The sequence below is a fragment of the Plecotus auritus genome, assembly GCF_963455305.1.
Source record: "Plecotus auritus genome assembly, chromosome: 12".
Lineage (NCBI taxonomy): Eukaryota > Metazoa > Chordata > Mammalia > Chiroptera > Vespertilionidae > Plecotus > Plecotus auritus.
In genome coordinates this window covers 4,307,837-4,323,670 of record NC_137778.1, presented here as the reverse complement: position 1 = coordinate 4,323,670, position 15,834 = coordinate 4,307,837, and the positions used below count along the sequence as shown (strand labels likewise).

Here is a 15,834-nt window from a genome sequence, read left to right as displayed (position 1 = left end):
GTCTTTCAACAGGTAAACGGTTAATGCCTGTAACACCATGTTACAATACACTCAACACAGAAGGAACGAAGAACCGACTGCAACAATGTGGATGGATCTCTAAAGCATTCTTCTATGTGAGAGGAGTCAGGCACAGAAGACTACATATTGTCTAATTCCATTTATTTGACATTCTGGAAAAGGCAAGACCATAGTGACAGGAAGTAGATGAGAAGGGACCAGGGTATGGGTATGGGTATGGGTATGGGTATGGGTATGGGTATGGGGGACAATATGACCACCAAGGGGCATAAGTGGGCTTGGGGAGTTGATGGAAGTGTTCTCTGTGTTAATATGGTGCTGGTTACATGACTGTATGCTAAACGTTTGAAAAGATGAATCATACCTGGGGGGCGGGGGGAGGAAGCTTAACGTGAAGGAAAAGAAATCACGGAAGGATAAAAAGGGGCTTCACTCAGATTAAACTCATTCCATGTTTGAGAGCCGAGCCCAGTTCCTGGGCAGCTGGGTGTGTGTGTGGCAGCTTGGAAGGGGCTTGTGTGGAGAGACGATGGTCCATGGGCCTCTCACGGCCCACATCCTTCCGAAGGTGACCTGAGCTTAGCGAGCAGCCCTGCGCCCCGGGGCGCCATGCCCACCAGAGACCAGCTTCCAGCCTTGCCCAGACCTGGCTCTGTCCCTTCCTGGGTCCTCCTGGTGTTTGAAATTACTTCGGACACTTGTGCGGTCCCGGGAGGCTACTTGGAAGAACAAATACCAGGGTGTGCTGGTGGGGGGTGGAGGTCAGTGGGGCAGAGGGAGGCGAGGTGAGGGAAGGGGCCCCACACGCTGCTTTCTCAGGTGAGTGTTTCTAAGGAGTGTGAAGCCGCTCGCTTTTATGATCCATCTGCAAGTCTGTTCTTCCTCCAAGGCGTTCCTTCCATTTGTGTGTTCCCGACGTTTTCCTAGAATTCCACCTTAAAACGCGCTGGACGCACTATGGCCAGCGCCGCGCAGAGCTTTGCCTAGACGATGACGGATTGCCTTTGGAGCCGGCTCCGCACATCTGGAAGCCACATGTCGGCGGCAGCTGCATAAAACAGTCGGCCCAGCAGACCTGGGGTGACACTTCTTGCCAGGAGCCCAGACAGCATGAGCGTCGCTCTTCTGTGGGTGTTTCTGCCCCTGGTCGCCGTGGCCTGGGGCCAGTATGGCGACTACGGGTACCCGTACCAGCAGTACCACGACTACAGCGACGACGGGTGGGTGAACCTGAACCGGCAGGGCTTCAGCTTCCAGTGTCCCCACGGGCAGGTGGTGGTGGCCGTGAGGAGCATCTTCAGCAAGAAGGAAGGTTCGGACAGACAGTGGAACTATGCCTGCATGCCCACCAGCCAAAGCCTGGGGGAGCCTACGGAGTGCTGGTGGGAGGAGATCAACAGGGCCGGCATGGAATGGTAAGGGGGTGCAGGGGACCGAGGGGACGTCGGGTAAGGGATGCCCCTGCACTTGGGTAAGGGATCTCCAGCTGCACTTGGGTAAGGGATATCCCCCCTACACTTGGGTAAGGGATGCCCCTGCACTTGGGTAATGGACACCCCCCTGCACTTGGGTAATGGACACCCCCCTGCACTCGGGTAAGGGAGGCCCCTGCACTTGGTAAGGGATCCCCCCTGCACTTGGGTAAGGGATCCCCCCTGCACTTGGTAAGGGATCCCCCCTGCACTTGGGTAATGGACACCCCCCTGCACTTGGGTAAGGGATCCCCCCTGCACTTGGGTAAGGGATCCCCCTGCACTTGGTAAGGGATCCCCCTGCACTTGGTAAGGGATCCCCCCTTTACTTGGGTAAGGGATCCCCCCTGCACTTGGGTAAGGAATCCCCCTGCACTTGTTAAGGGATCCCCCTGCACTTGGTAAGGGATCCCCCCTGCACTTGGTAAGGGATCCCCCTGACTTGGGTAAGGGATCCCCCTGCACTTGGGTAAGGGATCCCCCTGACTTGGGTAAGGGATCCCCCTGCACTTGGGTAAGGGATCCCCCTGCACTTGGTAAGGGATCCCCCTGCACTTGGGTAAGGGATCCCCCTGCACTTGGGTAAGGGATCCCCCTGCACTTGGTAAGGGATCCCCCTGCACTTGGGTAAGGGATCCCCCCTGCACTTGGTAAGGGATCCCCCCTGCACTTGGGTAAGGGAACTCCAGCTGCACTTGGGTAAGGGATCCCCCTGCACTTGGTAAGGGATCCCCCTGCACTTGGTAAGGGATCCCCCCTGCACTTGGGTAATGGACAACCCCTGCACTTGGGTAAGGGATCCCCCTGCACTTGGTAAGGGATCCCCCCTGCACTTGGGTAAGGGATCCCCCTGACTTGGGTAAGGGATCCCCCTGCACTTGGTAAGGGATCCCCCCTGCACTTGGGTAAGGGATCCCCCCTGCACTTGGGTAAGGGATCCCCCTGCACTTGGTAAGGGATCCCCCTGACTTGGGTAAGGGATCCCCCTGCACTTGGGTAAGGGATCCCCCTGCACTTGGTAAGGGATCCCCCTGACTTGGGTAAGGGATCCCCCTGCACTTAGGTAAGGGATCCCCCTGCACTTGGTAAGGGATCCCCCTGCACTTGGGTAATGGACACCCCTGCACTTGGTAAGGGATCCCCCCTGCACTTGGGTAAGGGATCCCCCTGCACTTGGTAAGGGATCCCCCCTGCACTTGGGTAAGGGATCCCCCTGCACTTGGTAAGGGATCCCCCCTGCACTTGGGTAAGGGAACTCCAGCTGCACTTGGGTAAGGGATCCCCCTGCACTTGGTAAGGGATCCCCCTGCACTTGGTAAGGGATCCCCCCTGCACTTGGGTAATGGACAACCCCTGCACTTGGGTAAGGGATCCCCCTGCACTTGGTAAGGGATCCCCCTGACTTGGGTAAGGGATCCCCCTGCACTTGGGTAAGGGATCCCCCTGCACTTGGTAAGGGATCCCCCTGACTTGGGTAAGGGATCCCCCTGCACTTAGGTAAGGGATCCCCCTGCACTTGGTAAGGGATCCCCCTGCACTTGGGTAATGGACACCCCTGCACTTGGTAAGGGATCCCCCCTGCACTTGGGTAAGGGATCCCCCTGCACTTGGTAAGGGATCCCCCCTGCACTTGGGTAAGGGATCCCCCTGCACTTGGTAAGGGATCCCCCCTGCACTTGGGTAAGGGAACTCCAGCTGCACTTGGGTAAGGGATCCCCCTGCACTTGGTAAGGGATCCCCCTGCACTTGGTAAGGGATCCCCCCTGCACTTGGGTAATGGACAACCCCTGCACTTGGGTAAGGGATCCCCCTGCACTTGGTAAGGGATCCCCCCTGCACTTGGGTAAGGGATCCCCCTGACTTGGGTAAGGGATCCCCCTGCACTTGGTAAGGGATCCCCCCTGCACTTGGGTAAGGGATCCCCCCTGCACTTGGGTAAGGGATCCCCCTGCACTTGGTAAGGGATCCCCCTGACTTGGGTAAGGGATCCCCCTGCACTTGGGTAAGGGATCCCCCTGCACTTGGTAAGGGATCCCCCTGACTTGGGTAAGGGATCCCCCTGCACTTGGGTAAGGGATCCCCCTGCACTTGGTAAGGGATCCCCCTGCACTTGGGTAATGGACACCCCTGCACTTGGTAAGGGATCCCCCCTGCACTTGGGTAAGGGATCCCCCTGCACTTGGTAAGGGATCCCCCCTGCACTTGGGTAAGGGATCCCCCTGCACTTGGTAAGGGATCCCCCCTGCACTTGGGTAAGGGATCCCCCTGACTTGGGTAAGGGATCCCCCTGCACTTGGTAAGGGATCCCCCCTGCACTTGGGTAAGGGATCCCCCTGCACTTGGTAAGGGATCCCCCCTGCACTTGGGTAAGGGACAACCCCTGCACTTGGGTAAGGGATCCCCCCTGCACTTGGGTAAGGGATCCCCCTGCACTTGGTAAGGGATCCCCCTGACTTGGGTAAGGGATCCCCCTGCACTTGGTAAGGGATCCCCCTGACTTGGGTAAGGGATCCCCCTGACTTGGGTAAGGGATCCCCTGCACTTGGGTAAGGGACACCCCCTGCCCTGGGCCTGGGACTATCCAGCATGTCCCTCCCCCTGGGGGCTGCCTGACCCTCGGTGACAGCACCCTCTGAAGCTGGGCACGTCCTACAGGAACCTGGCCGCTGGAGCTCTGGGTGGTTTGCCAGGCTGAGGTCCACTGCAGCTGGGGGAACAGACAACTGGACCCTCTCCACAGACAGTTTGAGAAACACTGATTTAGAGCAATGGGTGGGGAAGGGGACAAGAACCAGGCAAAGAGAAGTGAGATCGTGGCTCCCTGCTGCCCCGTTACACGTGCTCTCAGTTACTGGGGTGGAGGGCCTGCCCCGTCCATGACTGGAGAGCAGATCACCAAAGGCTTCTAGGGGAGCTACTGCTCCCACCTGACTGGGCTCTGCCCCAGTCAACGGCATGGTCCCAGCCTGTGCTTCACTCGCTGTGGGTGTGACTGGCCCAGCCCCATGCTCGGTCAGGAGCCTATCCCAGTAGCTACTAGCTGTGAGGCTCGTTACCCACACAACCTGGGTGGAGGCAGGTGTGCGGATGGATGGAGGGTGGGGGACCCTGCCCAGGGAGGAGGAAGCCTGGCTGACATGTCATGTGGTGCAGTGGGTTTGGGGGAAGTCAAGCATTAATACCCTTGCAAGGTGGGCCATCAGGGGGAAGATGCTGATGGGTGGAGGAACCAGGCAAGAGAGAGGACCTCTGAGTCATACAAACAGCGGCCATTTACTGAGCGCTTACCCCGAGCAGTACCATGGATTCTCCTACTTAATGCTCAGAGCAAACCTGTAGGTGATTTTGGTGGATGGACTGAGGTCTAGAGATCAGGGGTTTCCTCAGCTGGAAAGTGGGAGAGCCAGGATTTGGGTTCCACGAGTCTTAACTCCAAAGCGTTGGTGCTTAACCACAGTGCTGGGTCACTGAGGGCCTGCTGCCTGCCCCAGCGCCAGAGCCGCAGGACAAGGTCAGGGCCGCAGGCCAAGGTCAGGGCCGGGGGACAAGGTCAGGGCCACAGGGCTGGACTCAGGGCCACAGGACAAGGTCAGGGCCGCAGGCCAAGGTCAGAGCCCCGGGACAAGGTTAGGACTGTAGGACTGGACTTAGGGCCACAGGACAAGGTCAGGGCCTCAGGACAAGGTCAGGGCCTCAGGACAAGGTCAGGGCCACAGGACAAGGTCAGGGCCTCAGGGCTGGACTCAGGGCCTCAGTCTTCATCCTGGGGAGGCTGGGATCTCAAGGTCACAGCCAAGCGCAGCTCTGGAAGGTTGGGGACCGGCTTGGTGACCATGACTGAGGAGGGGCTCAGCCAGCTGGTGGAAGGGTGGGGAGAGGGTCACATAGGCAGTGGCAGGTGGGGGACCCTTTCCTGGGCCTTCGTCCACCCCACTGCCTGTGGTGAGCAGACATAATTATCTGAAACCCCTTCTGACTGCTGCCTGCCTCAGAGACTGGTATCTCCAGGAACTCCTGGAAGCAGGGCCTGTCACTGGCGTGGAGCCCGGGGAAGGCCCAGTTAAACTGTCCCTCTAGTCGCCCATCCAGGGGTGTCCTATGAGAGGGGCCCTCTTAGAGCCACAGCAGAGCAGCGCTCAGAGATGGGTCCTCACCCCTGAAGGAGGTGCCCGGGGCGCTGAGTCAGAAGGCCTGGGTCTGGATCCTGGTTCTGAAGACCATTTGCTGGGGGCTTTGGGCCTGGGGTTCAGCTCCCTCAGCTGCTGGCTCACTTGGGCCAGACACAGGCTTCAGCGGGCACGCCCCCGCTCTGGCTCTGCTGGGCCCTGACATGCACTTGGATTTTCTTGCCTCTGCTGTTCTTCTTGTTTGTCTTTCTGTTTAGAGAAGGCAAATGTGATTGCTTTTCAACTTGGCAACTTGTGACTGGTTTGTCATTAACTCCCAAAGGCCTTGCAGAAAAGCAACAGAAAGGGGAGTGGGGATAACATCATTCCATTTGGCCAAGCAAGACGCTGACGGGCAGGCTCTCCCCCTCCGCTTCCTCCTCACGTTGAGTTTGCAGAGTTAGAAGGTCCCCCTTCTTCCCTGGGGAGTCCCCCTCAGTAATCACAGAGCACAGAATGCACAAATATGAAACAGCCGCTCAGGACGGACACCCCTCACCCACAGGCTTCCTGTCTTTAGATAATCATTGCTTTGAGTTCAGACTCCAGTCTCAGTATAAAGTCTGGCGGGAAGCAATTGCTCAGTGGCTGGGAAGGAATTGCCCCTCCTGTCCAGGCTCGTAATCTGTTCTGGGGGGAGAGCGGACGGTCCTGTGCAATTTGGCTGCCTCGTATAACTAAATTAGCCTGCGGGGCTTATGTTAAGTGGGGAGAGGAGTCTCGAACTCCAGCAAGAAAAATCCAAGTGCGTTTCCAGGGCCAAGCAAAGCTCAGGGCCCTGGAGGCGGGGAGCCTTCTGGGATCGGCAGTCTGACCGCTCTTTTCTCAGCTGGACGACAGTGCACAGGGTTTGCTGAGGACACTGGCTGAGTGGGCAGGGCTCCTGACAGTGCTTCCACCGCTGCTGAGGGTGCAGGCGGCTGAGGGCCCACGTGGCTCAGGGGCCCATGAGACTGAGGAGGTCACACGGCTGAGGGGCCCATGAGACTGAGGAGGTCACACGGCTGAGGGGCCCACGCGGCTGAGGGGCCCACGAGGCTGAGGGAACCACGTGGCTGAGGGTCCACGCGGCTGCTTGCCTCGGCTGCTCGGCTGAGACAGGATCCTGAAGTGTGCAGGCTGCTCAGCTCTGACGTGGCCAGGAGGCTTTCCTAGGTCCCAGACGTGCCTCAGCAGTTGTCTGGAATCTTCTCTAACTCGGGAGGCACAGGCTGTGGGACATGTGGACCCGTGTGGAACAAGATGGGGCTGGAATTTTCTAGGAGGTTAAACTCTGGTCTTAGAATCAGGAAACCTGGCTTCACAGCCCCTGTTTCCAGCACCTAGTGGCTCTGTGGCCGTGGGCATTTGGTTCCTCCTTCCAGGAAAACAAGAAAGGTGTGGCACCACTTCAGAAGCTGTTAGGCTGCTGCTGGGACGCTCCCAGGAGAAAGAGCGGAGCCCTAAATCAACCCAGATCTAAACTAAATGCCCATGAAGGATCCATCCAAACAAAACCCAAAACCCTCATAGACACAGACAGCACTGTGGTGATTGCCAGAGGGAATGAGGGTGGGGAAGGTAGAAGAGGGTGCAGGGGCGATAAACGGTGATGCAAGGAGACTTAACTTAAGGTGGTAGACATACAATATAACATGCAGGTGATGTGTTATCGAATAGCACCCCTGAAATTATATGATTTTATTAACCAATTAGTGGCTCAGTGCATGGATTCATGCACATTGAAAGGAAATTAATTAGAAGAAAGATTCGTGCAGTAATTACTTTACTGCAAAAAATTACATGTCACATAGTATCCTATCTAATAAAACAGTAATATGCAAATTAACCATCACTCTGCTACACCCACAAGCCATGCCCACCAGCCAATCAGGAGTGAATATGCAAATAAACCCAACCAAGATGGCTACCACCACAGAGAGCAGGAGGGAGGCTTGGGTTTCCCCGGCAATGGAGGAAGCCAAGCTTTCTGCCTGCCCTTGCCGGCCTAGGCCTCCACTCAAGGCTACAAAGTTTCAATGATAGAAGATACATAAACCCAAACAGAAATGGCGGCAGCCATGGAGCTGGAAAGAGCAGGAGGCTAGGGTTGCCCACGGCAATGGAGGAAGCCAAGCTTTCCGCACACCCTGGCTGGCCCAGGCCTCCGCTTAAGGCTACAAAGTTTCAATTATAGAAGATACATAAATCCCCCAAAAAATGGCTGCCACCACGGAGCAAGCAGAAGGCTTGGCTCTGCTTCAGGCTACAAAGTTTCAATTGTAGAAGATAAATAAACCCCAGATACCAGGGCCTCCACTTGGGTCACCAGGGGGCGTGGCTGGCCTGCAAACCATCACAGGCCCCTCACCCAGGTTGCCCCATGCCCCAAGGGAACCCCCACCCTGATCCGGGACACCCTTCAGGGCAAACCAGCTGGCCCCCACCCATGCACCAAGCCTCTATCCTGCCTAATAAAAGAGTAATATGCAGATTGACCATCACTTCTGCCCCCTTTTGGACACAAGATGGCCACCACAAGATGGCCAGCAGGGGAGGGCAGTTGGGAGGGACCAGGTCTCCAAGGGAGGGCAGTTGTGGGTGATTAGGCCAGCAAGGGAGGGCAGTTAGGGGTGACCTGGCCTGCAGGGGAGGGCAGTTGGGGGGGACCCAGGCCTGCAGAGGAGAGCAGTTGGGGGGACCAGGCCTGCAGGGGAGGGCAGTTAGGGGAAAACAGGCTGGCAGGGGAGCAGTTAGGCATCAATCAGGCTGTCAGGGAGTGGTTAGGGGGTGATCAGGCTGGCAGGCAGAAGTGGTTAGGGGCAATCAGGAAGGCAGGCAGGTGAGCAGTTGTGAGCCAGCAGTCCTGGATTGAGAGAGGGATCCCAGATTGGAGAGGGTGCAGGCTGGGCTGAGGGACACACATCCCTCCGTGCACAAATTTCGTGCACCGGGCCTCTAGTATATAATATAGAATTATGAAATTTAAACACACATGCAATTGGCACCAGCGAGAGCTCTATATATATCATGCATGCGCGGGTCAACATTTATTTTTAAATTGCCAGTGCGCGTCATATGTACTGGCCTGTGGGTTGGTTGGACGTACGTATGGTCAGTCACTTAGCCTTTTATATATATAGATGTCACCCCAATAAATTCAATTTAAAAAGAGATAGTTCAATTTCCGTATGTTTCCAAGGCTGAAGCCAAGCACCGTGAATGCTGTAGAAGCCACTAACAGGTATCCGCCCTAACAGGTATCTGCTCCAGAGAAATTGGTAAATATTGAATAAAAATAAAGGAATGAATGAATGAATCAGATACCTGGCCCTCACAGGCGGGAAGGCAGGCTTAGGGAACCCGGGACTGGAGGAGGCTGACTGGGCCCAGCGGCATCCATGGACTCAGCAATCGGATCAGAGGGACCCTGTCCTGTCTGAAGGCATCGCCTTTCCCCGGGGCTTCTGAGAATCTCCAGAGGCAATTCGATGGCAGCTCTGAGACCAAGGCGAGGTGTAGGCGAGGTCAGGAGACAGTCCTGACTCAGGGCTCTGCACACAGGTGCCCTCCATCCAGGCCACCTCCTCTCAGCACCCCAACCTGCTCCATGTTTCCTGGGGCGCCCCTGTCATCTCCTGCTTGGTTTTGTATACTGTTTGTCTCCTTCCACACAGAAGCCTCGTGAAGTTAGGAACTCTGTCTCCTTCGCCGTTGTATGGATACTCCCCAGTGCCTAGGATAATGCTGGCTCATGGCGGGTCCCCCAAATGCACAGTGAAGACCAGGCCAGGCCAGTGGGAACTTCAGGGGGTCCCGTCCTGCCATCCTCCTGCGGGAACACCACTTTGCCGTGCCTTTGCTCTCGGGGTTCCAGTGTCTATAACGTGGGCTCAGCTTCATGCTCACATCTCACACCTCACTCGTGCTTGTTGCGTTTGCCACTGGGTGGGGTGGGCTTGTTAGACCCCCCAGAGCCTCTGAACTGTGCACAGAGCATGGCTTGTACCTGGTCCTTGAAATCTCATTGTCCCAACGAGCTTAAAATCCACTAGTAAACCTCTTATTTCAAAACTAAAGGCCTGGTGCATGAAAATTCATGCACTGGAGGGGGGGTCCCTCAGCCCGGCCTGCCCCCTCTCACAGTCTGGGAGCCCTTAGGGGCGGGAGGTGACCTGGCGATCAGGGGAAGGCGACGCCCCATCACACCTCTGCTGCTGCCACTGCCGGCAGTGCAAGCCTCAGCCGGCCCTGGTTGCCTGAGCCTCAGGCGGCCCTGGGTGGCTGGGCGGCTGACATCTGAGGCTTGCCTGTGCCTCAGGCTGGCTCTGGGCAGCTGGGGGGCTGAAGGGACTGGGGACTCCGGAGGCAGGCGCACGGCAAGGCTGCCCCTGGTGTCATTAAGATAACTGGGCATCGCCATCTTGTGGCTGTGGGCGCCACCATCTTTGAGGGCGTGGCAGCCAATTAGCATATTCCTTCTTTATTGGCTGTGGGCGCCACCATCTTTGAGGGCGGGGCAGCCAATTAGCATATTCCCTTTTTATTAGATAGGATCATAAGAGCTAAGTGCCATGTGGTGTCCTGGTGCATATCCTGGAGCAGAAGGGGCATTGGTGGAAAAACCGGTGGATCTAATTCCAGCCTGGAGCTGAGTGGTGTCCACGTTAACTCCTGAGTGTGCGTGCAGGCGCCCAAGCTGTGAAGGCCGATGCTGCAGGAAGCCAGGGGGGAGGGTTCGCAGGTCCTGTATGACCTTCACGCATTTTCTGGGAACCTTAACTTTTCCAAAATGAAAGGATTAAAAGCAAACAGGATGCCGGCGGTGGAGTGCATATTGGGAGTTAATGCAAACAGAGCGTCACAGAATCAGGCTCCGCACTGGGGGGAGGGGTGTCAGGGGGGCTCCAATTCACCCCAGAACAAGGCCCTTTACCCATAGACTAGGATGTAAGGCCAAGAGAGCACAGCCATGGGAAAACCAGCAGAATGCCACGTTAACTAGAGGTGCTATTACCGCAGCCCTCATTTCCGTGGTGCTTCAGAGTCATTAAATATTCCTCCTGCACACCTTCCTCTGCTCCTTCGTTCACGTCCAGATGCTTATTATCTCAAACTGCCAGACCCCAGGACAGTGACCATGAGGGACAGACATACAGTCTCTGCAGAGTCACTCACAGTCAAATTGCATTTGATCTTCGCAGCAGTCCTGGGGGGCAGGCACTGCTGTTTTCTGTGTGTTTGGTACGAGGGTTCAGGGGCCGTGGCTCAGAAGTGTTGGGGCTCGCCTGCTCACAGCACGACCGTGGTGGAGCCCAGGCTGGCGGCTGGGCCACTGCGCTGCGGGCAGAGGTTATTATCCTTGAATCCCATAGTGGGTGCCATGCTAAAGAAGGCATCACGTGCGCTTGGGGTGACCCCTGAGGACCAGGAGGCTGAGTGCCAGAGAGCAGCCAGCTTCCCCTCGACATCCTTCCCCTGAGGATGGGAATCAGTTGCCTGGGGGAGCTCCACAAACATGGGTCCTGGCTGTGTCTGCAAGGACAGCTGAGGTTCACGGCTCCGGAACGGGATTTGTTCCTGTCTGGGTACTCGTCAGACACAGTCTTCCCAATCAGTAAGGGACTGCCAGAGCCACGATACCTCTATGTGCGTGTGTGTGTGTGTGTGTGTGTGTGTGTGTGTGTGTGTGTGTGTTTCTTTGAGGTTTACTGAAATAATGGAAAGATTATGAATTTTGGAGTCAAACAGCAGTTCCCAAAAGGCAGCCCGACTGCTCCCTGTAGGCAAGGCATGTCAGCTCTCTCAGCTGCTAGCTCTGCAAAGACCAGTGCCGGGGCTGTGAGGTTAGGTGAGGTGATAGATATGCATCACTGCTCCGTGTCCTCCAGGGACTTACCTGACCTCGCCGAACCCGAGTGTCCTGAGTACCAAATGGTGCTGGGCCTGGAGAGCAGACTATCTGAGCCCGTTCTGTAGGACTGTTTGTTGATGAAAATAATTAATGTACTTACAGGGCCTGGCACATGTTGAGTTCTCGGTAAAGTTGCTTACCCTTCTAGTCTGACTACGCTGTGGGAACTGAAATTCGAAGAGATACCTAAGGCAGCACTGGAAAATTATAAAGCTGGAATGGAAATACAAATTGCTAGATTATAGGCCCCGATGTGCAGTATTTTCTTTGGGGAACATACAGTTCAGTTACGATCTAGAAATATTACATGTACAGTAGGAGTGTCTTGAGCAGCTCTCATATTTTCAGGGAGACACCAAGGTGGGTTACACCTCTTGGTTTCAACAAAGATTGGACTAATCGATGCCCAGGAGCTCCAGCGACTGAGCCTGTGGCCCTGCACGGCCCGAGATGCTCTTGGGACCTAAGTGCATCTCCCAAGATTGTCTGGGTCTTCGGGGGTCTCCACCACGTCACGGGGCAGGAGCTGGTGTCAGGGAGAATCTGTATTTCTCTCCGCCCTGTTCTATGTCCTTCCATCCAGGTCATTCCTGCTTCCCCCTCTAGAAAACCGGTAGACAGACAGCAGACTGAAAGCCTGGACATGGCGAAGGGAGCAGAGCTCTTACCCAGACACGGGAGGGGGCGAGCAGACAGCCCGCCAGGCAGCATTATCACAGGGATGCTCAGCTCCCACCACAGGCAGGAGGACAACCCCCTGCACGTCACATGGTTAGAAAGCTCAGTGACAGTGCAGGTTAGCAGCCATGCGTGAGGGCGACATGACATGAGGAAGAAAACCAGGTGAGTTGGAATGGTCAGGACAGAAAGACCTCCCGAGAAGCGAGGCCTCCGGGTGTTTTATCCTCTGCTGCTACTTTCTGAGGCTCAGCCCGTTTTCCCACTGGGAGGGTTCGACCTTGACATTCCTGTGCAGGCCCCAGCAGAAAGTGGCTTTTGGAGACGAGGATGTGGCTTCTCTTTCTATTTAATTACTAGAGGCTCAGTGCACAAAATTCGTGCACGGGAGGCGGGGGGTCCCTCAGCCCAGCCTGCACCCTCTCCAATCTGGGACCCCTTGAGGTATGTCTGACTGCCTGTTTAGGCCCGATCCCACCCAGGCAGTCGGACATCCCTCTCACAATCCAGGACTGCTGGCTCCCACCTGCTCACCTGCCTGCCTTCCTGATTGCCCCTAACCACTTCTGCTTGCCAGCCTGATCACCCCCTAACCACTTCCCTGCCAGCCTGATTGATCCCTAACTGCTCCCCTGCCAGCCTGTTTTCCCCTAACTGCCCTCCCCTGCAGGCCTGGTCATGCCTGACTGCCCTCCCCTGCAGGCCTGGTCACCCCTAACTGCCCTCCCCTGCAGGCTTGGTCCCTCCCAACTGCCCTCCCCTGCTAGCCTGATCACCCACAACTGCCCTCCCCTGCTGGCCATCTTGTGGTGGCCATCTTGTGTCCACATGGGGGCAGGATCTTTGACCACATGGGGGCAGCCATCTTGTGTTTTGGAGTGATGGTCAATCTGCATATTACTCTTTTATTAGATAGGATAGAGGCCTGGTACACAGGTGGGGGCCAGCTGGTTTGCCCTGAAGGGTGTCCCGGATCAGGGTGGGGGTTCCCTTGGGGCATGGGGCAACCTGGGTGAGGGGCCTGTGATGGTTTGCAGGCCAGCCACGCCCCCTGGTGACCCAAGTGGAGGCCCTGGTATCTGGGGTTTATTTATCTTCTACAATTGAAACTTTGTAGCCTGGAGTGGAGCCAAGCCTTCTGCTTGCTCCGTGGCGGCAGCCGTTTCTTTTGGGATTTATGTATCTTCTATAATTGAAACTTTGTAGCCTTAAGCGGAGGCCTGGGCCAGCCAGAGTGTGCGGAAAGCTTGGCTTCCTCCATCGCCGGGGGCAACCCTGCTCTTTCCAGCTCCGTGGCTGCCGCCATTTCTGTTTGGATTTATGTATCTTCTATAATTGAAACTTTGTAGCCTTGAGTGGAGGCCTGGGCGGCAAGGGCAGGTGGAAAGCTTGGCTTCCTCCATTGCCGGGGAAACCCAAGCCTCCCTCCTGCTCTCTGTGGCTGTAGCCATCTTGGTTGGGTTTATTTGCTCATTCGCTCCTGATTGGCTTGTGGGCGTGGCTTGTGGGTGTAGCCAAGTGATGGTTAATTTGCACATTACTCTTTTATTAGATAGGATAACTATTTACGATAATATAAAAAGAACCACGATTCTGCCCACCTTGGAGTAACATGTTTAGTGCTGGGCTCTGCGGTTGACACTTGACATGTAGCATCTCTTTAACCAGGGGTCCTCAAACTTTTTAAACAGGGGGCCAGTTCACTGTCCCTCAGACCGTTGGGGGGCCGGACTATAGTTTTAAAAAAAAACTATGAACAAATTCCTATGCGCACTGCGGGCCCGGGACGAGTCGGCTGCTAAGCAGGACAGGCAGCGGCACCCAGCGGGCCGGATAAATGTCCTCGGTGGGCTGCATGTGGCCCACGGGCCGTAGTTTGAGGATGCCTGTCTTTAACCTTCTCTTGGGACTCTCAGGCTCAGAATTGGCACCCTTATTTTGCAGAAGTGGCATCCATGTCAGCAGAAAGGATGAGATGGGCATGGAGTCATTTTGTTCATCTCAAGACCAGAATCCAGAACTTTCAGAGCCCCAAGACTGGGCAGACTTGCCCCAGGCTGGGTTTCTCTATGAGTTGTCACTCCCCTGACACACCCCTCCTCACCCTCCCCCAGCCTCTTACTCTGGCCTCTGTCTTTAGTGCCAGTCAACTTCTCTCCAACACCCGCGTTGCCGTGGTGTTGCTCACCGTACAGGCCTCAGGAAAGGCTTCCAGACCAAGCACAGCACCAGGCAGAGGAGGTTCCGATGACCATTTGTCGAAAGAGCTGACCATGGACCAAGTTATTCATGCCTGGAAGAAACCCAGGTTATTATTCGGGGGGAACAGAATTAGCAGCAGCCAATGATTTCCTTAAAAGAATGAATCTCTGGGTGGAACTCAAACTCTCATCAGGCCGGGGTCGGAGAGGAACCTTGGGGGTGACGGAGGCTACGCAACATGGTCTCCCCCACACAGGGGTTCCTCGCTGGGCTGGACGATGGACAAAGCTGCTCTTGCACCACCTCTGCAGGGGGTTGGGGATGGGCCAGCAGCCCTGGGCACAGGCACATCCGTGTGTGGAGCTGGGAGACAAAGAGCAGCCAACCCACCAGTGGGGTTCGGAAAGCTCTAGGCCAAGACGGCTCTGATTCCTCCACCCCGTCCTATAACGCCCCCTCAACACCCCGAACTTGCTAAGAGTTTGGGCTTTAGATATGTGTAGATGGAGACCAGCAGAAACTGGAGGGGAGACTATAATTCCCGGAGGACCTCACCAACAAAGCCAGGTGTGCAATTGGCACCTTTATATGTATCGCGCATGCACGAGTCAATGTTAATTTTTAAATTGCCAGTGCATGTCATACGTACTGGCCGTCCGGTTGGTCGGACGGTTGCACGGATGGATGGTCGGTCACTTAGTCTTTTATATATATAGATGTGCTATCATTGTCCCCATTTTACAGATGAGAAACTGAGGATTTTAGAGGGCACGAAGCCTGCCAAAGTGACGCAGCTGGAGTGGTTGGCGCTCCAGCCCAGCAGCAAAGTCCATACTCTCACCTGCTCTGCTGTGCTACACGCCCACATAGTGGGGTGTGGAACAGACCCCCGCAAAGATCCACTCTAGAAGGAGTAATTTCATTAAGTTGGCCACTACCAAACTCCAGGGCAGACTCAGTACCACATGTGAAGGCAAGGGGCCAGAGTAGGGGGGGAGTTCTGTTCGCTTATCTAACTCCCCACATGTTCTCAGGCCCGGGCCTGTACCCATTCTTCACGGGAAGCGTTATCTGAGATGCTGTGCAAGAGGGTGACACACACACTTTCCACACAGGACTGTGGGCCAGCTGCCTGCTGAGGTTCCCTGGGGGCCCAGGAAGCAGGCCAGCCTATCTCCCCAGATCATTTGTACTTGTAGGAACTTCTGCCCTGGGAGCACTGTTCCCTGTGGCGATGGGGGCAGAGGACAAACCAAAACAATGGGACCCCAGCTCAGAAAAACCGAGGCGGCTCCTTCTGGAAGGGCTGTCTTAGAGGAGAGTGGGACTGAGGGATGGTGGGACTGCAGGGATGGTGGGACTGCAGGGATGGTGGGACTGCGGGGATGGGGACTGCAGGGAT

The 15,834-nt window shown here is 56.0% G+C and overlaps 1 protein-coding gene across 1 annotated transcript in view; it reads left to right on the top strand.

The window, feature by feature from the left end:
* Window positions 1-1,119: 1,119 nt before the first annotated feature.
* Window positions 1,120-15,834, top strand: part of DPT (dermatopontin) — a 101,009-nt gene continuing 86,294 nt past the window's right edge. The window contains exon 1 of the mRNA XM_080648425.1: window positions 1,120-1,436. Coding sequence (XP_080504551.1) covers window positions 1,132-1,436 — 305 coding nt within the window. The 5' untranslated portion in view covers window positions 1,120-1,131. The remainder of the gene's footprint in view (window positions 1,437-15,834) is intronic.